This window comes from Camelina sativa, chromosome 1, assembly GCF_000633955.1.
Source record: "Camelina sativa cultivar DH55 chromosome 1, Cs, whole genome shotgun sequence".
NCBI classification, from domain to species: Eukaryota; Viridiplantae; Streptophyta; class Magnoliopsida; order Brassicales; family Brassicaceae; genus Camelina; species Camelina sativa.
Genome location: NC_025685.1, coordinates 15562150 through 15585570, shown reverse-complemented (window position 1 = coordinate 15585570; position 23421 = coordinate 15562150). Strand labels below are relative to the sequence as shown.

The following is a 23421-nucleotide window of genomic DNA, read 5'->3' as shown; positions in this document are numbered from 1 at the left end:
TTTCTGGACCTCACTAACTAGAATGTTGATTCAAATAAACTTTTTAATGGGTATAAAATAGAAATAGCATTACAAAACAAAATTTTAATTGACAAAAAACTACTTTTAAATGTTATATTCGAGTTAATATATATATATATATATATATATATATATCCTCTCTTTTTTAATGTTCTGGTCTAAATTTTGGCAGAAAAGGTTAAAATTTAGAGAACCTACAAACTGAAAAAAAAAAAGATGTCAATTTTTTTTTAATTAATTAATTAACCAAAGTTTTTATACGAAATTAATTAGGACAAAAAGAAAAAAGAAAAGACGAATTTTCTGCAATTCGAAAAATCCCTTTTGGTGCATCTCCATGTCTTTCCGCCATGGAAATGATGCCATCTGTTAGTAATAATACTCTTACTCTTCAACCATCAATGTCCATTGCACCTCTTCGTTTTTAGGGTTTTCCCTTTTTCCTAAATTCTCTCTATAATAAACCCTTCTCGCCGTTTCTCCCTTAAATTTCTCAATTCCAAGTTCGCATTCATCTTCTTGCTCATCCGTTTTCAAGGTACGATTTTTTTTCATTCAATTGAGTATCAGCCAATGATTAGAGATTCATGTTTGACTTATTCTGATCTTGAATTGTGTAATTAGGTAATTTACTTGATCAGAAAGCTCAAAATTGGTTCTATTGTTTGGTTTCGAGCACAAAGACTCATACTTTTTGGTTAGGGTTCAGTCAATAGAGTCAAAGGTTACATCTTTTGCTAGTAATGGACGATGGGGAGCTTGAGTTTTCGAATTCGAACATGGTTGGTGAATTACTGCCTAGTAGCTGTTCAATGGATTCCTTCTTCGATGAGCTTTTGAGGGATTCTCACGCTTGTACTCATACTCACACTTGTAACCCTTCGGGACCAGAGAACAACACTCATACACACACATGTCTCCATGTGCACACCAAGATTCTACCTTCGCAGAGCGAGGACAAAGTCTCTACTGATGATACATCTGAATCTTCAGGGAAGAAGAGACCTTTGGGGAATCGAGAAGCGGTTAGAAAGTATAGGGAGAAGAAGAAGGCTAAAGCTGCTTCCTTGGAAGATGAGGTTAGGAGGCTTACGGCTGTTAATAATCAGCTGATGAAGAGGTTGCAAGGTCAAGCTGCATTGGAAGCTGAGGTTACGAGGCTCAAGTGTTTGCTTGTGGATATAAGAGGGAGAATTGACGGAGAGATTGGTTCGTTTCCTTATCAAAAACCTGCGGTTGCGAATGTGCCTTTCTCTTACATGATGCATCCTTGCAATATGCAATGTGATGTTGACAACATGTACTGCCTTCAAAATGAGAACAATGGAGAAGGTGCGTCGATGAATGAGCAAGGGCTAAATGGTTGTGAGTTTGACCAACTACAATGCTTGGCTAATCAGAATTTAGCTGGCAAGGAGATCCCTCTCTGTAGTAATGGAGTTGGAACATTCACTGTCAATGGATCCAGCGCTAGTAAGAGAAAAGGTGAAAATTCTTGTTCTTTTGAATCTCTTTCCTAGAGGCTGTCACATTTCAGCTTATATCTTTATGTAGTAGTTACCTCCATGTCTTCAATTCTTTACGTAGCCTGATATTGGTTGATTCTTGCCTTAGACACCAGTCTGTTGTGTTCTCTTTACTTTTTCTGGAATTTTGTCATTTTATTAGGTTCCTTCATCGTTTTTGTTTGAACTTGTGGTTTGCCTATATTTAGTTTATGAACTCATTGGCCCTTGCTTTTGCAACAGGTGGGTCTCGTGCAGCGAAAGCAGTTTGAAGTATCATCGATCGTGGGCTATCAATCATTTTCATATTGGCAGTTAATTTTCTTCCAATAAGTAAGTAGAGTAACAACTGCATCACCAGCTTCCTTCAAGGCCGTTTGTGCTATTATCCTATTTTTTAATCTCTTGGTTTTTCCTTATGTTATTGCATTTCTTCGTTGAGCTCGTTGAAGCTAGAAATAAGACTTGTTAATATTCAATTCGAGTTTGCTATTTAGTTTTGTACTTTTAGTAGCTTCTGTTTTGTGGTTCTCTTTAAAGATGTTGGCGTTGGATTAAAAAGTTATGAGAATCCGTCTCGACGATTAGTAACTTGATTGTTTTCGTTCGACTGGTAGAGTCTCTTGCAACTTAGGAGTTGGTATGGGATTTGATGTTCCAAGAGTCTCTGAACAGTAATATACGTAAAAGAGCAAGAAAGGAATGATTCTTGTATCTTGTTGTTTATCTTAACCAGGTTCTGTAGTAACACAGTAACTCAACTTGCTTAAGCATCCTCTTGCCATGCTTATGATTAATCATGTCTATGAGCACATGCAGTTCTGACTACCTTTTAATCGTCGAGATGCAATCAAGTTACTAATCGTACTAAATTATGCTTGAGAGATGCAATCCCAAGATTGCTTACCCAACAAATTTTGAATAAAGAATTCATTTTTTAGCCAGAAATTTTGATTTTGTGACAGGAATAATACGAAACCAACAAAATCCAAACATGGTTTACATTAACAAACAGAACTGATTCATGTTAGTACTACAGACACAAAGCTTGTTTTTCGAAACTAGCTAAAGCACAATCTGACTTAAGTACTGCAGAGACCAAATCATTTCTTAGTTTTCAATTTTTCATGACTGGTGTGTAATATCTTCGTTGATGTCGGCCTCAGCATCCTCTTCGTCACGATAGATGCTTTCCGCCATCTGCCAGACCTGAAGACTGTTGTCTTCGGCTACACTAGCAAGGACCCAAGGCTCCTTTTCGTTCCAAGCAAAGTCTGATATCTTAGCCTTGTGGCCTCCGTGAGAGAAGAGTAACTCTGGTGGACCATCTTCTGCATCCAACTCTATCTCAAGCTGCTCTTCTCCAACCCTGTAAACCCCAAAAAGAAACCTTACTCAACATTGAACAATCTCAGATTAAAAACTCATAGTTCTAAGCCCTGCAAAGGATATGATGTAACATACCTGTTCAGGTCCCAGACCATCAGCCTTCTGTCCTCCCCAGAAGATGCGAGTACTGTCTCATGGTTAGGATCCCACTCCACTTGGAAAACCTCTCCCCTGTAATCGAAGTCTTTCATTAAAATGGTGGGTTTTCCAGCAAACAGCCCTTTACACTTACTCAGTGCAAAGGCATCAATATTTAGTTCTAACACAATTTATACATGGCGCAGAAGAGGATATGAGAAAATGTTAAGGAACATACTCGTGGCTGCTCAAGACATGCAATGGTGCATTCAGCTTGCGGAGGTCAAACAAGGCAACAGTAGAATCTGAGGAAGCTGTGGCTAAAATCCATTCATTGAATGGATTGAAAGACAGATAGTTCACCTGAGAAACACAAGTATGGTCATACCGAATGTGTAGCTTTTAGTCAATGATTTCCGGTTAACCATACAATACAAACATAACATGCAGGCTTGCGATGTCAAACATTTCAACTAATTTAACATTGTTTGATATGTGCAGAGATATAGGGGAGTGGTTCTTACCTCCTTTTCATGAACTTTCACTTGGTGTTGCATTTGGTTAGTCCGTGTGTCCCATATTATCAATCGACCATCCTCACCGGCAGACCCAAAAAGGTTCTCATTCTTCCTGTGCCATGATACATCTGCAATAGCACTTTCATGTCCCTAGAACAAAACCAAGGGAGTAAAGATACAGCAAACCTAATCTTCTGGAGAAAAAAAAGAGACAATATACCAACTGTATTGTTCCACTTACCTCATACACAAACATTGCATTCAAAACCTTATCTTGCGGCGCAGCTGAAACATCCCAAAGACAGATCTTTTTATCCTGTGAACCACTCAGAAGATAACCTTCCTTGAAAGGACTCCAAGACAATCCATACCCTTCCTTGTCATGTCCCATTAGCCTCAGATCAGGATCACACTCACTCGTTTGTGGCTTTTCAGCAGCATGTTTGGCGTAATCAAACAGAAACACCTCACACCCACTTGTCTTTGCACCCACAAGCGTAGGCTTTTGAGGCATGCACCGCGCTCTGTTCACTTCTCCATCAACACGTATTCTTTGCCTTATCTCCACCTGAAACAAATCGGGAGAATTAACAAAACATGAGTCTATTGGTATACAAAAACTATGCATCGAAGAAAAAAACAAAACTAAAACTCATAAATCTCATCAGTTTCATTTCTAACACATTCAGCTAGTACTTTTATCGAACACGTGGTGGGCATAGAACTGGAGCTAAGAAGAACGCCAAAAAAAAGAAAGGAATCAAATACCTTAGGGATTACAGGATCCTGATTAGCGCCGCGCAACCCAGGCTCACCGTTTGGTGTCGGAGTAACGACGTCGGCGACCATGAGGAAATCTTGAGAACCACCGGAAGTATGAGTTCCCAGTATAAGCTTGTGGACGCCGAAGTAAGGGTCCGCCGCGTAAGGAATCGGAGGCGATGGAACCCAATGGACGGTGAGAGATGGCCATTCGAGTGGGTGAGAGATCAAAAGATCGTAGAGAAATGGTGTGTTCTTCTTCCAGACAGAGAAATCTTCCTCCACTTGATCCATTCCCGTCTCCTCTTTACCTTCATCCGCCATTATCTCTCTCGCCTCTCAATCTCTCGCTCGCAATCTCTGATCTCTGTCCTCGAGGGTTTTTTTTCTGCTCGATTTTCCCGCCAAAAAGATACAGAGATGAGCAAGGGCAACAAAACCTCGGCGGTGAAAAAAAAAATGCAGTGATGTTGTTTTGCTTTTATACAAACGCACGCTTTGCCGTTTCAATGTTGGGGAACCAGCATGCATGTAGTCTTGAGTTTATGGGCCTCAAAGCCCACTCTTAAGTTATCTACCCTTTTGTTACTCAGATAAAGTTTCCATTTCGGTGAAATATAAAAATTACTCATATCTAAACAAATTACAGAAGATAGAAAATGGAGAAGATGGAAATGAAACATTTTACATTTTAAAAAATCCATTTTAATCATGAAAGTAAGTTTTAATTATTGTATATGTTGAATACAAAAGATGAATAAAGATTAATAGACTAATAGGTTTTGTTTTTTTTTTTAATTTGGGTAAAGTCTTCTCTCAACTCTCAGGGGTTCGAAGAATTAGTAACCATTTCAAGAATTGAGTTGACTATAACTTCAGGGGTTAGAACAACACTGATTTTGAATATCTTTTCACATTCATCAGCTTGAAGCAGATCAAACTGAGACTGAAGAAGAGTGAGAGGCATGAAATGTTCTCCTTCAGAAGCTCTCTTCTGTAACCGAGCAGCGATCACCTCTGCGTTACCTTCCAATAATACAAACTTAACCTTGGAACTCGTATAGCTTCCTGGTTTGTAATCGGGATCAGAACCTCTCAAGATCTCTCTATACTGTCTTCTCAATGCCGAACACGCGAGAACAACGGTTTCTCCATTTAGTAAACGTTTTCGCAAACTCTCTTGTATTTTGACAAGCCACGGCATTCGATCTTCGTCTGAAAGAGCAATGCCTTGGCGCATCTTATCTATAGTAGTAGAAAAATGAGCTTTTCAGTTAGTGGTTTAAAAACATGCATTTTCCCAAACTTGGATTCGTCAAAATGTAACGAATTTTGTTACCTCTGTTTGACAAAGAGTGAAAATCATCGGCATCAAGAAAGTCACAAGATAGAGCTTTTCCTAACATCGTACCTATGGTGCTAACAAAGTGAAACAATAACGATAAACATCTTTCTTCAAAGAAGAGAAATGAAAAAAAAAAAGAACAACTTACGATTTCCCTGCTCCGCTTACACCCATAATCACAATGACTTTACCTGTCACTATATATGACTAACAAGAATCAGAGACAAAACGGATCAAAGTGTTTGACAATAAGAACATGTTGAAGCTTACCTTCATTGCCAACACCTGACATGCCTCTCTGTTGTCTCTGATTAAAACTGGTTTTGGTGATTCTTGAAGAAAACAATCTGTGAGCAAGAAAAAACAAACATATTCTATTTAACTCTCATTCTTAGCTTATAATTCTTCAACATAGAACTAAGATATATAAATGATCCTGCTTAAAGTAGATCCTAATTTCAATCATTTGCAAAGCTAAAAACATTTCAATCTTAGCTCAAAGCTTATAAACAAGATTGTTCAATCTTCTATCTCACTGACATGATTAACCTAAATTTTTGAAATTGAGATCAAAACTACTACGGATCACATTTTCTTACTGCAATTGAAGAAGTAATATGAAACTTCTAAGCATAATTTGGAATTCTCTTAAAACTTTATGAATTGAATGATCGTTCGTTAATGGATGAAATTCAAACATTAGAAAAAAAAAATCGAAGACTTACTGTGATTTTTTTGTTTGTTTCTTTACTCCACAAGTGACAAGACCAAGGGTGGAGCAATTGGAGTCTTCTTGATAAAAGACGAAATTCACAAAACTCGGTAGGTTGATGTATAGAAACTCGAAATTGCAATGTAAAATTTGGATTGAAGTTGAAAGAAAACAAAAATATCTGAGAGATTCATTATATTAAAAGAAAAATTATTTAGGGGCGATGGCTGATGAGACGTGAGAGGAAGAAAGACGAAAACTTTGGAGAGAGAGAGAGATGGAATAGAACCAAAGATGGAAAATAATCATTAAAATATTAATAAATCTTTTTTGTTGAATGTAATTGATAAATCTTTTATTTACAAAATACATTAATTTGTCAATTTAAATTTTAAAATTCTACTAAAATAAACTTCTATCAGTATCAAGTAAGAAATTTAAAAATTATATATTCGATATAAATTTAGTGTCGAATCGGACGGGTATAAAAAGTAATAATAAAATACTGTAATTTCTTTTGATAAAGATGTGTAAATATATGGTAAAATCAACATAATATAGTTTTTTGGGAAATTGGTACGGATAACAAAAAAACAAACAAAAAACAATAATTAATTATCTAATTACTCTAACCATATAAATATCATACACACTATATAATTTATAATATATACTATTTTACCCTTAATTCAACACCAACACCAATCATCTATCTTTTATTAACCACTATCTCTATGCTGGATATTTGGGTATTCCGATTGAATTCAGATTCAGGTAATTTAGGGTTAGGTTTTTCGAATTTATTAATATAAAATCCACAAGTGTTCATATAATTTCGGGTTGGAGTCAGATTCGGTTCCTATTAGGTTATTTGGATTATTTAGATATTGACTTTAAGAAATGTGTAATGTATCTAAAATATCCACAAAAAAAAATATTATTTGAATACATTACACCGTTCGTTTGTCAATTATAAGAATTATTTAACAATATATTATTCTCTTAATTAAATTAAAGAGGAATAGAGAAGAAGACAAACAAAATATATTTTAATAATATTTATTATATATGATTTTATTAGTTTATTCCTTTTATTTTCTTTGTATTATTGATTTACAAACGAAACAACAACAAATATATATATATATATATATATATATATTTAAAAAGTTTATCTTCACCGATTGAGAAAGAGATGGCACAGTGTCCCTCACTCTCTCTTTCCTTTTCTTTTTCAACTTCTTAGAAAAAAACTCTTTAGCCTCTCCGAAAGAGAAGGAGACGCCATGGATAGGCTTCTACAACCACCGTCTTCTTCCTCACTTACTCTCTCCAACTCTCAATCAAGAGCATCTCCCTTCCTCCCTCGCCTCCACAGACTCGATTCCCCGAGTCTCACCTTTGCCTCCTCGCGCCGTCCCGAGTCACGCCGAGTCAGCTCCATTTCCTGTTTCTTCCGCCACAATCCATCTCCGGATACATCTCCAGGACTGTATCAGACTAGAGATTCCTTGTTTCCGTCTCCTAAACCCGATGAGTCGAAACCTAATCCAGGATTCATCGAACGAATCGTGAGGAGTTTTGAGCAGCGCAAGGTAAATTACATATCCTTGATTATGAAATCTTCTGCAATTACGTTGTGGGGTCAGAAGAAATTGATAAGAGCTATTGGATTGAGTACTAGTGTAGTTTAGGGATTTTATAGCTGCATTGCTGAGGAATTTGAATAGCTTTATCTATCTCCTTGATCAGAGATCTCCGATTACATCTCGTTGATAGGATCATTAGATTTGTTAAGTAGTTTATTCAGTATGCTTTTTGGTTCTGTGACTTATATGTTGAGACTGACTTGAGAGCAGTGTGCTTTGTGGAATGTTATGGTGTAAGGGATTTTCTTTGTTTACTTAACTTCTCAGATAGCTCAATGCTCTGTTATGCAAATCTGTGTCTTTGCTGCAGACTATATCCGCTGGAACAGTTATATTAGTGCCTGCTGTGGCTGCGCTTTTGCTTAACCCTGTTCTTGTGCCGCCTGCTTTTGCTAGCTTTCAAACGGCTACTAAATCTACTGGTAGTGCTGTTGGTGGTAAACTCCTCCGGACTGAGGTATTGACAAGTGCCTGGACTGGTTTCTTTGCTGGTTGCTTACACACGTTGTCTGGACCTGATCACCTTGCTGCTTTGGCTCCACTTTCGATTGGACGAACGAGAATGGAGAGTGCTGCAGTTGGAGCCCTCTGGGGATGTGGTCACGACGCTGGTCAACTCATCTTTGGTTTAATGTTTCTGCTTCTAAAAGATAGGCTTCACATCGAAGTCATAAGAACTTGGGGTACAAGAGTCGTGGGCTTGACTCTCCTCGTGATTGGTGCTATAGGAATCAAAGAAGCTTCTGAGATCCCGGAACCATGTGTTGTTACCTTGGAGAATGGGGAAACGGATGAGAAAAGCTCAAAGAAGAAAAAGATAGGGTTGGCGACATTTGCGACTGGGATTGTTCACGGCCTGCAACCGGACGCTCTGATGATGGTATTACCTGCGCTTGCTCTTCCTTCTCGGTTAGCCGGTGCGTCATTTCTCATTATGTTCTTGATTGGGACGGTGATTGCGATGGGAAGCTACACTGTGTTTATCGGGTCATGTAGCGAAGCGTTGAAAGAGAAGGTTCCTAGGATCACAGAGAAACTAACGTGGGCATCTTCTCTTGTGGCCATCGGACTTGGATTGGCAATTATTGTCAGCCAGTTCTTTGGATTCAGCCTGTATTGAGAGACAAAACGTTTTCCACTATTTGTAGTAGCTCTAGAGGATAAATATAAGATTTTTTTGCCTGTACCAACCAAATTTGCATCTTGCTTAAGAATCTTCTTCGTTTTTTTTTATTTTTATATCATTATCCTTCTAAGATTTTGACTGAACGAATGTAAAACATGAATGTCTTATAAAAATAAAGTAGCTTTTGTACTCCCTTAACGTTCATCACAGATGGTTTTTGATGTAAATTAAACCTGGGAATCCACCTAAGTTTTGATCAATGAAAGCAAAGATTTAAGCATGTGATGAATCATGTATGAAGGTAGAATTGGGGATGGATATATTTGCTGTTGAATCCTAAAACAACACACGATTAAACCAACTTGAATCTTCAGGCTAATTCAAACACATCAAAACTAAGAACTCGAATGCGACCAGGATTCAAAGACTACACACTTAAAATGAAAAACAACTAAACGTTCACTCGATATTTCTAGGCTTACAAATAACGGCCTAAAAGGCCGAAGGTAAGAAACAAATCGTACAATGAATCAAAATAAAGCCTTTGCACTTAATTGACCAAAATATATCAAAATAAGGATTTTTTGGTCAGGCTTGGTAATGAGGCGTATATTAGTTTTCCCAAAAGAGTCTCCAAAACGAATGGAAGCCAAATGTTAAGCATGAAGGTGCTGTTCGTTTTGTGATCTAGACGCAATATTTGGATTTAGTATCTGGACGCAGTATCTAGATGCAGCATTCAGATATTGTTTGTTTGTGTTTTTGGTTTAATTCATCCAGAAATTGTATCTAGAACAAACTATGTTTGTTTTGTAATCTGGTATAGATATCTAGATACAATACATGAAAATGACCAAAATACCCTTCATTTTGTGGTTTAGTGATTTTGGTTATGTTTATAGTTAAATAATTTTTTTATAAAATTTAAATAAACATCTAATAAATATTTAAAAATGAAATCATCTTTTATGATTTAAAAATACACTATAAAAAATATTTTGGTTATATCAATTAACATTAAACATGTATTTTCTAAAATAACACAAAACACATTAAGCATGTATTTTGTTTCTAAAATAACACCAAAAATAACTTTAATAACTTTAATAGGATCCACCAAAACCTTATTGTAATTTTCTAAAACATGAATTTGTTCAAAATATGTTTTATGTTTAGAAGATAACAAATTCAAAAGTGGTCCATCAAATTGAACAAACACAACAATATGAGTGTGCTATCAATTTGAAAAATAAGTGTCCACTTCTCTCAATGTGCCATGGTTCCCCTGCAACAATCACAACTCATCATAAGCCATCAATTAGACATCCTCCTCCTTGAGACAAGAGTGTCATGGTTCCCCTGCAACAATCAGAACTCATCATAAGCCATCAATTAGACATTCACATCTTTACCATGGTACGTGAACAATATCAAGTACTAGTGTCATAAAAAACTCTCCAATATTGACCAAACAAAGCCATAAAAACAATCAACAAAAGTCTAATTGATGGTAATACGGAAGAATCAAAACAAACACAAGAATCAATGAAAGGAGTGTCGTACCATAGTATTTTGTGAAACTGTTGTGATGCTAATACGGAAGTTGACGTCCTCTTCCTATCTTTTCAGTTATAACATCATGGAGAGTCTCCATTGCTCTATCACCAGTTGGAATGTATGGAGTATGTTCAATGTTACCTTCTTCTTCATTTTCTACAGCTTGGTCACCATGATTCTCATAATAATCTACCATCTCCCAATAAGCAAAGTCACGGTCTTCAAAGTGTGAATCTCGAATAAAGTTGTGAAGTGCCATAGTTGCTGTCACAATCTTTATCCACTTTTTCAGCTCATACTTAGGATGTTTCCTATCTAAAATCCTCCACTTTGCTTTCCAAACACCAAATGTTCTCTCTATCATAGAACGCAAACTAGAATGTCTACGGTTAAACAGCTCTCTAGTGCTAGTAGGTGGTCCTCCCCTTGCAAACAGATCACGATGATACCTAGCTTTACAATGAGGCCCTAGATAACCGGTTCTAGTTGGGTAACCTGAGTCTACTAGATAGTACTTGCCATTTGGTGGATGAGGGAAGGAAGGTTCATGAGTAGCACAATGTGTTAAAACCTTAGTGTCATGTGCTCTACCAGGAACTCCAACATAAGCAAATATAAATCTCATGCTAAAGTTACAGATCGCTAGAACATTCATTGTTGGTTCAGATTTTCTACCTCTATATGCTTCCGCACTATTAGATGGAGGGCGAACAGATATATGAGTGTCATCCAAAGCACCAATGCAGTTTTCAAAAAAAGGCCAATACCTACTATCTTTTACTAGTTTAGGACTAGGTTTTGCAAACTCACCTCTGGATGGCTTCACTATATCTGCTGCAAGCTTCAACAGAACCGCTAAAACATCATCTAGCTTTCTTTTTACTGTATCCAAAGAATGCTGATATCGTTCAGCTAAGACCCGGACTGTTACATCTTGTGCCACCATTTCAATAAACATTGCTACACTCTCTTCAAGATAGACATGGCATGATTCTTCAAGTTTATATTTCTGTGATAGCACCTGACATAAACTCAGAAATGTACCTTGATTCATTCGGAGGATATCAAAACACTGTTTCTCAGACTCATGCATAAACCGTTGCACCCGACGCCAACCTCCACCTCGATCTGTCCTTTGCATCTCTCTATTAGTATTAACTCCATAAACTTCTTGTATTGCAGAATACATATGTTCTTCTTCCTCTAATATCAAGTCGAGGTCATCATCCTCAAATGATGGTCTAAATGTATCCTGCAATAAAAGCAAAAGAAACTGATGGTTGATAACAAAACAAACAAAGTTTATGTAATAAGAAGAGAACAACGAGCCAAACGAGAGAAGAAGAGAATGAGCATATAAGTAATAAGAAGTAGAGAGAACAACGAGCCAAACGAGAGAACAAAGTTTATGAGATAGAGAGAACAAAGTTCTTATCGATAAAACACCAAACACACCAAACATTATTAGATAGAGAGAACAGAGTAGAGAGAACAAAGTTTATGAGATAGAGAGAACAACGAGCCAAACGAGAGAAGAAGAGAATGAGCATATAAGTAATAAGACAGATTATGTTCTTATCAAAGTCATACACACCAAACACACCAAACTACAGATTCTCTACACACCAAACTAAAAAAAAAAAAACTACAGATTATGTTTCACCAGTCTCTGCTTTCACCAGTCTCTGCTTTCACCAGTCTCAAACTCCAAGTAAAGAACTTTGTTCTCATCATCTTCAAAGCTTATGAACGTTTGACGGTTGGTAGCGTCTTCCTTGAGATGTTTCATAGCTGCTTTGAACAATGGAGACCACATTCTTATACTAGACAGAGAATTTAAAACCCTCATAGCCCTAAGCTGACTACAACTATAGTCAGGGTGACTCTCCATGAGTTGATTCTTGTAGGTAAGTATCTCATCACGTGATTGAATACTATCCCTTATCACATCTGCCACTGCTTGTCCTTCCACAGCTTGTCCTGCACGTCTTTTTCGAGGATACTTTGGTACATTGGAAGCTGCAGGAGCATTGGAAGCTGCAGGAGCATTGGAAGCTGCAGGAGCATTGGAAGCTGCGGGAGCATCATGTTCTTGTCTTGATTCAGCAGCCTCATCGTCATTTAACATCATGTTGTTGTCTAAATGGTTTTCACCCTGTTGAGCACTCCAACCCTCAGCTCCAGTTATATGAACTGACCCAAACATTTTTTCCATTAAATCAGTGTTTGGTACTGGTTTATCCTTTATCTTTCTAGCTCCAGGCCACTCCTAAAATAAAAATTATACTTAAGTTTCATCATCCTCCGAAGATAAACTAGAGACCACAGAAGAAGAACTAGAGACCACAGAAGAAGAAAAAAAATTCTAAAGAGGAAGCTATATACCTTACAACGCTCATCCCACCAATCATCACTCATGTCTATGGACCCATTGGGATAATAGCTCATTCCAGTTCTATTATGAGTCAATTTCCTGAAAGTTGTGTATTGCTTCTTACACGTATTAAACTTGCTCCTAAATTTTTTCCAATTATGCTTCTCACCAAATGCATCATAGAACTTGGATGTAATCGTTTGTTTCCCAGCTTCATTCACTATGTGGTTTCTTATATTGCCTTTTAGATTCTCTTCAAGTCGAAGTTCAAGATAAAAACGGCTTTGTTCATCACTCCATATTAGATTCTAAACCACAAATCAATCACAAATTACAAACCCATCACAAGATACATAAGGCAAAGGCTAAACATAGATAGAGTATAAACACATAAAGCAATCACAAATCAGAAACAAATCACAAACCCATCACAAGATACATAAGGCAAAGGCTAAACATAGTAGAGTATAAACACATAAAGCAATCACAAATCACAAAGACCATACTAACTACAACTGAAGACACATAAATCGGATCACAAATCACAAACATAAGTTGCAGAGAAGTAGAAGAGGATACTTACATCACTGCCTGGTACAGATGTCATCGTTTACTCTTTGATTACACAATCTGCATTTGAAATAAGTAAAGTCACAAACCTCATTCATAGATAGCAAATCTCTTAAGAGCACAAGCTAAATCTCTTAAGAACACAAGCTAAATTCATTGTTTCATAAACACCCAAATGGAAAATATCATAGATAACACATCTCTTCAAAACCTCTAAGCTAAATCTCATGGTTTCATAAACACCCAAATGGAAAAAATTAGAGATAGCAAAATTCATAAGAACAAGAGCTCTATCTCATGGTTTCATAAACACCCAAGTGGAAAAAATCAACAGTTTGCTTCTGCTGCAACACGAATTGAAAAAAAAAAATCAAACCATCAACAACAAAAGACTTACGAGTTCTGTGAGCTGGAGAATCGGAACCAGAGCTGCGAGCTTCTTCTATGGTGGAGAATCGAAACGAAGCTGCAAGCAATGGATTCGAGTAATGGTGGAGCTTCTACAATAGAGTCGAGGTCTTGTGGTTGGAGAACGAAACAGAGCTCATACGATGGAGTCGAGCAGAGAGAATTTAGGGTTTGTAAATGTTAGAATTTAGGGGAATTAAAATTAGGAGTATTTTAGTCATTTATAATGTTTGTATGAGTTTACTGTAACCAAACTCTCACAAAAATCTCATCCAGAATTTCAAATTTTTTTGGATGAGTTTTTAAAACGAATACAGATATTGCATTCAGTTCATTTCTTAATTATGACTAAACAAACAATAACCTGTATCTGCATCTAGATACTGCATCTAACACACCAAACGAACATTACTGAATTCTAAGCTAACCTCTATATGATATTGATGTTAATCCCTATGCCAATTATATCCATTAGAAAGACCAAACAATAAATGACTTTGAAAACCAATGGAAGCGATATATTTAGCATGAAATAGTCTCCAAAACCAATGGAGGCCAAATGTTAAGCATGCAATCTAAGCTCTATATGATATGATAACGATGTTGATCTCTATGCTAATTATAACCATTAAAAGACCAACAAGAATCACTTTGAAAAGCATAAGTAATAAATTTTAAAAACCAAAAAAATATATATATATATATATATATATATATATATATATACACTAAGAAAAACAAAAGAAACGGTTATTTGATAGATTAATTGTTTAATCCTAAGTTTCAAGTTTTTTGGGTACATAATTGATGCTCTCATTTGCCATAAACTCCATATCAAAATATTTGGTTGTCTCGCGCTTAAGAAACTAACAATTCAACATTTCTTTGATATCTATTACCTTTTTAAAATCACTACTTTGCATTGCATTTTAGAGAATGAAAAGAAAAAAAAATTAACTTTTACGGTACCAAAAAATCATTGTCTTGTCGAGTTGTACCTTTTTGGTGCAAAACAAATGGACTTTTGCTAAATGTGCCACTTTTTATTTAGAAAAATTTCATGAGTGTCACTTTCTCAAAACCTGACATATAATAATGTTTATGACAATTCCTTTAATTAACTTCAAAACACATTGTAATAACCACCCAAAGACCAAAAAAAGAAATGGTTCATCTAGATGTTCTTATTCCTTTTTTTTTTGGTGGAAGATAGATGTTCTTATTCTTACCATCACCCTTCATCTTCTCGAGTCACTTCTTACCTCCCACTGTTTACAAAACTATTGTAGGTAAAATAAATTAAATGAAAATTATTTCAGGAAAATCCACGGCTTACACTCGATAAATATTTTTATCGAAAAAACAATATATCAACATATAAAAATCAAATTCAACAAAGAATAGATAACAAAAATTAAACATTTAATATCTTATTTAATGTTCAATTTTTAATATCTAATTTTAGTTAGAGTTTTGTTCAAAGTATTAAAAATAGTTATACTTTCCTTTTACTGTAACAAGTTAGCAGATATATTTTCACCGAATACAGTAAAACCTTCATAAATTAATATTCTATAAGTTAAGAAGTACCACAAATTAATAAATTTCGTTGCTCTCGAGTCGTGTAGAGAAATTAAAAAAAATATATATACAAGATAATAAGATAATTTTTTTTTTAAATTCTCAGGTAAAATATGGCTCCATTAATATAAGAAATTAATAATAATTTAATTTACATATATGATTTTAAAAAACTGATTTTTCTCCTAGATCTTATTACTATGATACAATTGTTATGTAATATTTTCAAACTATAATAATATAAAATACTCAATAACATATTAATAATAACTTATGTTTTTTTATGTTTTCAGTTCCTAAATAAACATCATTTTCATTTTCATAGTTTTATAGGCTACGAAAATACGACAATTGATATTATTATTGGGGAAAATGTCATTTAAACCATAAACTTTCAAATTTTGGCCATTTAAACCATGAACTTTGCTTTAGGCCATTTAAAACATTAACCTTCATCCACTAGCTCTTTTAAGAATTAAGTTTCGTTGACCAAGCCAAACAAAATATGACGTTAAATCCGAGCAAACCACTTTCTTTTAGTGACAAACGATGTTGGTTTGATAAGTTTTAATTATGCGAAAATGTCATTATACCATGAATTTTTAAATTAATACCATTTAAACCATGAACTTTTAAACTGAGGCCACTTAAGCCATGAACTTTTAAATTGAAGTTATTTAAACCATAAATTTTTAAATTGAGGCTATTTAAACTATGAATTTTATTGTAAGCCATTTAAAACATCAATTTTCATTGACTTAGATTTTTGAGACATCAAGTCAAACTATTAAATCTGCTAATATGTCTTACATATATCGATAAGAAGGGCGAATACAAAGATCTTGGTCACAAGCACAAAGAGCATCATAAGGGTCACAAGCAAAAGCACAACAAAGATGTTGTAAGATAATAATTCAAAAAAAACGTAGGATCTTAAATAAAATTGAACCGACTAACCCGTTTTTTATTTATAATAAAATAATAATAATAATAATAATAATAATAATAATAATAATAATAATAATAATAATAATAATAATAATAATAATAATAATAATAATAATCTACACTAGTGGTCTCATACCCACTAGCCACCTAACCACAATCACACAACAGCAGATAAGATAAAATGATACCATTAAACCAAAAATTATTAATCCAATAAACCAATAACAATAATAATCCCACTACAGCAACATAAAACATTAAATCAGCAACCTACCAATGCTCTAATAACTCATCTCTAACAACTTAACCGAAATTATACCACAATAAACGAGACACTAGAACATTCTCCTCTTCATCGCCTTGATTCCACGATCACACGTTGCCTTTACCTGCACCACAACACAAATGATATGCGTGAGTATTTATAAACACTCAGTGAGGCAATCCACCCATCTACTGAGCTATACACACAAGAAATTGAGATATCTCTAACCATCAAACATACAATCAATAACCAAACAACAAACCAGACATCTGCATCGACCGACACCAACCCATGCATTGACTAACACCAACCGAGGTTGCATTGACCGACATAAGCTTGCATCGACCGACGCAAGGTTCACTTGCATCGACTGACACTCACCATAAATTGACCGACGCATGATCGACATTGCACGAAATCCCTAATTGCATCGACCGATGCCTCCACATGGCATCGACCGATGCTCCTAGATCAACCACTCTGTCCTCGCATTGCATTGACCGACACACAAAGTGAATCGACTGATGCACATGCCAAGCATTGTTTCCCCCAAAGCTTCTCGCCAGATCTCCATTGATACATCAACATAACTCGATCCCAAACCACAAGACAAGCCTCACAAGGCCTCAAACGACTCAAAATGTACTAACAAGCCAAATAACACATAAGACAAGCAGATCAGAGAAATCTCAAGCTTAGATAATCCATGACCATGCACTCACCTTTGCTAAGAAGATTTTGGACCTTAAACAGGAAGATCTACACTCTTATGAAGCTCCTACAATGATCCCAGCTACAGATCTCTATAGGAATAGCCTCAAAATGCCAAGAACCCTCAAGAACACTCAAAAACTTCTTTCTCTCTTTCTTTTTCTCCAGAAATGGCCAAACCCTCGAGTTTCTGCTTTTATAATCGATTCCACTGTTTTCCCTAACCCCAAAACGTAACGTTTAACTTAAACTCATTCGTGAAAACCGACCTTGCATCGACCGATGCACATAGTGCATCGACCGATGAATCTCCTGAACCGGGAGTCCGGTTTGCGGATGTTACAATCTCTCCCACCAATATAGATTCGTCCTCGAATCTCGAACAACCATCAGCCAAGGACTCCCGTGCAACCGGCCCGCACTCCTCCGACCGATCTGAAAAGGTCACCTCTAGGCTATAAACTCATGTTCCAAGCATTATTTGCTATTGACTTTTGGACTTTCCTTTACTCATAGGCCTGAACCTTGAGTTTTTATTGGCTCCTCATCAGGCTGAAACCTGCATGCCATAATATTGGTTCTTCATCGGGCCTAGGCCCGCATGCCATAATATATTAGGAAGTCCAATATTCATATCTCGGGTTGCCACCCTACAACGCACCCCCGGATCGTCATCCAAAGTCCATATACTAACCATACCCTAAAGCCACAAAGTCTTAGAATATGGCAGTACTAGGAGAACTAAAGTCCCCCAAGAGTTGTTTGGGACCAACTTTCCCTAGAGCAAACAATTCTGAACACATCTGAGTACTATCCCTATGCAGGTTTCCTTCCCGTGGTTCTCGTAAAACAACACAATGTCCTACCAACCACATCTCCCCTCACTGAATACCTCATGACCACACAAGGATCATCAAAATGCCACAAGGGCCGCCACAAAGCCAACAAATGTCCTAAACAGGACCACAAAGGCCAAAAAAATGTCCTAAACATGACCGCTACCAAGGCCAAACAATGTCCTAAAGAGGACCATCACAAAGACCACTTGTCCCCAAGGACCGTCACGAAGACCACTTGTCCCGAAGGACCATCACGAATACCACTCATCCTGAAGGACTGTCACAAAGACCATACATCCCAAAGGAACGTCACAAAGACCACACATCCCGGAGGGACTGCCTAAACATGCAACACTGGCTAAACAGCCCGCCACAAATGCCACACAATGTCTCGAAAGTTTGTCACACACGGGCACAAAAAGACTCAATAGTCTGCCACGAAGGCCACACAAGCCTCTCTAAGGCTCACAACCACTAAAAATGGAAAATTCTAACTCCCATAAAACTTTCCATTTTTAGAACTTTCCACATTTGGAAACTTTACTCTTTTAGAAACTTCTATTTTAGGAAATTTTGCCTCTTTAACAACAGCCTCGCAAAATTTCATATCCTGAACACCACCTTATGTCCTTACTTAGTCGCACAAGCGACCAAGTAACAAAAGAGATGTGCCAGAATACTCCATTCCCGCTCCAGCCATGGACTACAGCTAGGACCAGTATAGACATTTGAAAATAGAGTTTATTTATCAAGTGAGAACATCATCTAGAAACCTGCAACTCTGGGATACACTATGCAATTGTGCTTAACAAATAGTCATGTATCTACTTCTTATATCTTTTTTTCTTCTTTCTTTAGCAAATACAACTCCATTGATAATATATTACTTTCTTTTGATTCATGTTTGGTCTTTTATGTGCTGATGGAAAGACCAAATCAATTTCATGCAAATTTTACTAGTATAAATGGAATTGAAGTTTGTTCCCATCTATGCTGGTTTGTCATTCTCTTAGATCTATGAAAACAACATAATTAGGTGGCACATATTTTGAAGCTTTACATTTCAATAAGCAAGCAAATACATAGCAACAGATCTAAATCAAGAAAATTATAATAAAAGAATCTACTAAAATGATAAAACACGGATATAATTTTATGTATTAGATTAACAACTAATATACACTAATTAATTCAATCAACATAATAACAAGTTAACATGGATTTTGATTGAGAGAAAAAGCTTAAATAACAGACAAAACAAGATTTTCTAGAGAACTTATAATTAGATTCCGGAACAGTTCTTACTTAGAACGTCGATATTTGATGAAGACGCAATAGGGATATCTACATGTTTTTGCAACTCCTCTTCTTGCAAAGCTTGAACACAAGCTCTTAGAATATAGTATTATTGGTCTTGGGAAATTATATAAACCTCTTCAGTAGACATCTTGTAGGTCATCATCATCAAACCTTGTCGTCATGCAACCACCACCTTGTCTCTTTAGGAGATCTCCCGTTCTTGCAGTTCTTCACGTATCGATCATTATCAGCCGGGCTGAGAGTTAGAAATAGACAATTAGACAACATAGATAAGAAATGTGTCAAATGGGTCAAAATGTTCAGTTTGTCAGAATACAAAGTGTGAAGAGTTCAAAATATATAAACCTTTTCGGGTGAACTCGATAGCATAGAGAGAATGCTGATGCAGACTGAACTCACTGTCATTGCGGGAGACCAGAAGTCATAGAGAATATCTGCAAAACGGAACTAAAGACAATGTTACATTTACAACATATTGTAACATATTATTTATGATCTACTCTCAAACTCTTTTTGGTTTGGGAAAACAGCAAACATAAGATGAAAACAAATATTATAATGTGCAAGGAATACTGTTTCTGCTAATTCAAAGAAGAAAAAGGACTGTACAACTTAATCAACCAAAAGAAAAGTTCAATGTCACAAGCAATTCAAAGGAAAAGATTCTGATATTGCTAATAATCCATTATATGGTGTTTTATAACACATTCACACCCTATTTTTTGACTAATCAGACAAAAAAACAATGCAAACTGTTTTGACTGACATGTTCATCATAATGTAAGACTAATCAGACAAAAAACTATGCTCTAGGAAAATCACACACAGCAGAAGAGGCATACAAAGCTTGAGTTAAAAATTCAGAAGAGACCAAAAAAAATAAGAGATGGAGAGAGTAAAGAAACAATTGAGTAACGTTACCTAAACAAATATGTCCAAGAGAAGAGTATGTAGTGACAACGATCAGTCAAAGCCATCATTGAGCCATTATAGGATCCTTCTCCACACATGTAATTAGGAAAAACAGAGAGTAAAAAGAAGAGTTAAGAGCAAGAACAAAACCTTAGCACAGTGAAGAATCCAAGCGTGTCCTTGTCTCCTTGAGACATCACCCTCATCCATAAAAGCATCAACCATAACCTGAAATAACAGAGCAACTAAGTAAATCACATCTAATTAGGAAAAATAGATAGTAAATAAAAGAAGATCCAAGAGGAAGAACAAAACCCTTGAGTGTAGCTCTCCTCCACCCATCAATTTCACTAGCTCATCATATGCAATCTTTGAAACACAGCCATCAGAAGCCATACATGAGTATAGGGATGTTAAAAAGGGCTTAAACTTACAGGGTTGGCCCAGCTCGTGTCAAAATTATAAACCCGTGGGCCCTGTATTTTTAAGTAAAATTAAATCGAGTTGATAAAGGGCCGAGTATAATAAATTTCTAGTTGGCCCTGTTACATTTTTTCTAAACGACAAAATTTTTTTTTTCTCAGTTCTTCTCAGTTCTTCTCTTCTTCTCTAGCCACAAAAGACGATTCCTTGATTCACTAACACAATGTCGCACAAGTTCATGCTTCACAATCTCTTCAAGCTCTAATTGGGTTCAATTAAGATTCAATCTATCTTTCTTTTATCAGTTTAAATTTTGTGATCTTAGATTTTGAGCTCTAATTGACAATTTGATTATGTTTACAAAATTTGATTGTATTTAGTATTTATGGGTTGTGATTATGTTTACAAAATTTGATTGTATTTACTATTTAGTATTTATGGGTTGTGATTATGTTTACAAATTTTGATTGTATTGAGCTCTAATTGATAATTGTCAATTTGATGCAGTATAAATTTACAGTCATTAGAAACAATTGCAACTCTAAATGCTGAAAATGATTACATGAAGATGGAGATGAATGAAGAAGGTCAAGCAAGTATGTCTCAGGGACAAGCAAGTATAACAAAACTAAAGGGTTGTTGCAAGCTCAGTATTGTTCGAGCTCTTGGACAAGTAAGTTTCTTTCTTGGATCTTCTGTGTGCTATATGTTCGTCTTTTAGTATATTATATTTCTTTCTTGATTAACTCTTTACTATTAACGTTTGTGTGGTATAGAGATGGTTGACTTAAAATTATGGGATATTACAAGTGAGGTGAGCCCTCCCATGGTCTGATACTTTTAAATCTTCTTTTTTCAAGCAGGCAAATGAATCTGGTGTTGAGGACAAGTCCCACACAAATGAGGTGAGATTTTTCCCACTGTGTCTTATATGGTGTATTTGGTGTATTTAATCTACTTGTCAAAATAGATTATCGTAGATGAGAAAGATAAAAGAACAGCAGTATTGCATTGTTTGTTCTATCTATAAATTGGCTGATAATAAGAATTTGTTAACAGTTGTATCTATCAGTGTTCACCCGAGTGAAATATCGACATTTTGTTTAGTAACAAGTATGAAGAATCTTTTGTTTTCTATCTTTTCACTTGGATTCCGAAACTAGTTTGTAATGCTATTGTCTCTTTGTTCAGCTTAATCAATTCAGGGGCAAATGGAAGAATCTGAAGCGGAGATTCTTATTTTACTATGTTTGGCGAGGAAATCAAAACTGAGTTTATTTTACAATTTTACAATTTTACTATATTTGAGTTTTGAATTTTTAGAAATGTTTTACATAGCATGAAATTTGGATATTGATGATTTTTTTTTACTTTTAGAACTGTTAGATTTGAGTTTCTAAAATAAAATGAAAGAAAATTACAGGGCCAGGGCTGGACAGGGTTCAGCCCTTTAATATTAATTTTACAAGGCTCTTTACATTCAGGGTTTTAAAGGGCTGAGTTTATACAGGGCCAGGGCTGGACAGGGCTTAAAAATCCTTTTTGACATTCCTACCTGAGTATTATTGAAACCAAAACGATAGACTGAAACAACTATAACAAGGAAAAAAAAAATTTGGGGACTGATAAAGGAAGAGGCTTCAAACTAAACCGAGTTTTCCCAATTGATTCAATCTCCTCCCATTTCCGTTCGATTGTGAGACGGCTCTTTTGCGATTGCAAAATCGGAGAGATTCGAGAGAGAAGGTGAAGAAAAAAAAAATATGGCCTGCAAAAAGAAAAAAAAATTATATTAAATCGAGCTTCCAACCGATATGCGACACGTTCACAGTCTCTTATACACTATTCAGGTTACAAAATAAGAGAGCCTCTTATTTATTTTAACTATTTCTGATTTATTTTTTTGATCAATTTTTCTTAAAACCTGAGCTTAAAACTTCCGTTGAAGATAACCTTAGGCCTAAGGCTTTATACAAGCTAAAACACAAGCTTTTAGGCCCTAAGGTTGAGAGTCTTCCTCTCTAGACTTTATATAATTTTTTTTAAACTAGTGTATTTAATAATCAAAAGCTACCAACAATAGACTTAAGCTTAAATAGAAGTTATAAAACAAAAATTCTAGCATAATCAAGAAGCTAATCTAACATATAAAGTCCAACCGTATATATAAACCCCATAAGAATGAAATCCAAAACGAGGAATAATAGAGAGGCCCGATCACGACGAGACTCATGGGAGGCGTGAGCAAAGCAAAGCAAAGACTCATGGGAGGCGTGAGCAAAGCAAAGGCCCGAACACATCAGATTTAAGATACTAAAATACTCGACAATTGACATTTGCAGTGGCGGACGCAGAAACTTATTTAACATGGGGCACAAAATAATTAATAAAATAATTAATTAAAATAT

General features: G+C 35.8%; 6 protein-coding genes and 1 long non-coding RNA gene across 10 annotated transcripts; 2 read left to right on the top strand and 5 right to left on the bottom strand.

The window, feature by feature from the left end:
- LOC104791854 (basic leucine zipper 23) lies at nt 305-2129 on the top strand. Of its 2 annotated transcripts, none has more exons than XM_010517855.2 (3): nt 305-559; nt 731-1506; nt 1770-2129. In XM_010517855.2, exons 2-3 carry the CDS (start codon nt 765-767, stop codon nt 1796-1798), a joined length of 771 nt encoding a protein of 256 aa, XP_010516157.1. In that variant the 5' UTR covers nt 305-559; nt 731-764; the 3' UTR covers nt 1799-2129. The 2 variants fall into 2 exon arrangements, with proteins under 2 accessions (XP_010516157.1, XP_010516149.1); XM_010517847.2 differs by having other exon boundaries at nt 307-559; nt 646-1506.
- LOC104791845 (WD-40 repeat-containing protein MSI2-like) lies at nt 2498-4715 on the bottom strand. Its single transcript, XM_010517836.2, has 6 exons — nt 4280-4715; nt 3753-4079; nt 3518-3661; nt 3232-3356; nt 2991-3086; nt 2498-2895 (listed from the first exon to the last, which is right to left on the bottom strand). The coding sequence occupies exons 1-6, from the start codon at nt 4595-4597 to the stop codon at nt 2652-2654; spliced, it is 1254 nt and encodes a 417-aa protein (XP_010516138.1). The 5' UTR covers nt 4598-4715; the 3' UTR covers nt 2498-2651.
- LOC104791827 (probable gluconokinase) lies at nt 4963-6597 on the bottom strand. 3 transcript variants are annotated; one of them, XM_010517807.2, is made up of 5 exons: nt 6344-6597; nt 5889-5965; nt 5767-5815; nt 5613-5692; nt 4963-5518 (listed from the first exon to the last, which is right to left on the bottom strand). In XM_010517807.2, the coding sequence occupies exons 2-5, from the start codon at nt 5908-5910 to the stop codon at nt 5097-5099; spliced, it is 573 nt and encodes a 190-aa protein (XP_010516109.1). In that variant the 5' UTR covers nt 5911-5965; nt 6344-6597; the 3' UTR covers nt 4963-5096. The 3 variants fall into 3 exon arrangements, with proteins under 3 accessions (XP_010516109.1, XP_010516118.1, XP_010516127.1); XM_010517816.2 differs by lacking the exon at nt 6344-6597 and having other exon boundaries at nt 5613-5684; XM_010517825.2 differs by lacking the exon at nt 6344-6597 and having other exon boundaries at nt 5810-5815.
- Nucleotides 7516-9298, top strand: LOC104791818. The gene is made up of 2 exons (XM_010517797.2): nt 7516-7925; nt 8290-9298. Exons 1-2 carry the CDS (start codon nt 7617-7619, stop codon nt 9097-9099), a joined length of 1119 nt encoding a protein of 372 aa, XP_010516099.1. The 5' UTR covers nt 7516-7616; the 3' UTR covers nt 9100-9298.
- On the bottom strand, nt 10697-11803 carry LOC104708484. Its single transcript, XM_010425068.1, has one exon. The coding sequence runs from the start codon at nt 11801-11803 to the stop codon at nt 10697-10699; it is 1107 nt and encodes a 368-aa protein (XP_010423370.1).
- Nucleotides 12292-13666, bottom strand: LOC104791809. Its single transcript, XM_010517785.2, has 3 exons — nt 13620-13666; nt 13048-13344; nt 12292-12931 (listed from the first exon to the last, which is right to left on the bottom strand). Exons 1-3 carry the CDS (start codon nt 13641-13643, stop codon nt 12338-12340), a joined length of 915 nt encoding a protein of 304 aa, XP_010516087.1. The 5' UTR covers nt 13644-13666; the 3' UTR covers nt 12292-12337.
- LOC109132177 lies at nt 19505-20961 on the bottom strand. Its single transcript, XR_002037419.1, has 4 exons — nt 20906-20961; nt 20600-20818; nt 20024-20112; nt 19505-19913 (listed from the first exon to the last, which is right to left on the bottom strand). It is a non-coding gene; the product is annotated as an uncharacterized LOC109132177 (long non-coding RNA).

Excerpts from the sequence above, each read along its gene's own strand:
- LOC104791854 (XM_010517855.2), top strand. The coding sequence starts at position 765 with ATGGACGATGGGGAGCTTGAGTTTTCGAATTCGAACATGGTTGGTGAA. Across the intron at positions 1,507-1,769 it reads CAGCGCTAGTAAGAGAAAAG|GTGGGTCTCGTGCAGCGAAA; the intron begins GTGAAAATTCTT and ends CTTTTGCAACAG.
- LOC104791845 (XM_010517836.2), bottom strand. The coding sequence starts at position 4,597 with ATGGCGGATGAAGGTAAAGAGGAGACGGGAATGGATCAAGTGGAGGAA. Across the intron at positions 4,080-4,279 it reads AGGATCCTGTAATCCCTAAG|GTGGAGATAAGGCAAAGAAT; the intron begins GTATTTGATTCC and ends GATTTGTTTCAG. Across the intron at positions 2,896-2,990 it reads ATGGTCTGGGACCTGAACAG|GGTTGGAGAAGAGCAGCTTG; the intron begins GTATGTTACATC and ends TGGGGTTTACAG.
- LOC104791827 (XM_010517807.2), bottom strand. The coding sequence starts at position 5,910 with ATGTCAGGTGTTGGCAATGAAG. Across the intron at positions 5,693-5,766 it reads GTAAGCGGAGCAGGGAAATC|CACCATAGGTACGATGTTAG; the intron begins GTAAGTTGTTCT and ends TCACTTTGTTAG. Across the intron at positions 5,519-5,612 it reads TCACTCTTTGTCAAACAGAG|ATAAGATGCGCCAAGGCATT; the intron begins GTAACAAAATTC and ends CTACTACTATAG.
- LOC104791818 (XM_010517797.2), top strand. The coding sequence starts at position 7,617 with ATGGATAGGCTTCTACAACCACCGTCTTCTTCCTCACTTACTCTCTCC. Across the intron at positions 7,926-8,289 it reads GGAGTTTTGAGCAGCGCAAG|ACTATATCCGCTGGAACAGT; the intron begins GTAAATTACATA and ends TCTTTGCTGCAG.
- LOC104708484 (XM_010425068.1), bottom strand. The coding sequence starts at position 11,803 with ATGCAAAGGACAGATCGAGGTGGAGGTTGGCGTCGGGTGCAACGGTTT.
- LOC104791809 (XM_010517785.2), bottom strand. The coding sequence starts at position 13,643 with ATGACATCTGTACCAGGCAGTGAT. Across the intron at positions 13,345-13,619 it reads CATCTGTACCAGGCAGTGAT|AATCTAATATGGAGTGATGA; the intron begins GTAAGTATCCTC and ends TTTGTGGTTTAG. Across the intron at positions 12,932-13,047 it reads GGTGGGATGAGCGTTGTAAG|GAGTGGCCTGGAGCTAGAAA; the intron begins GTATATAGCTTC and ends TTTTTATTTTAG.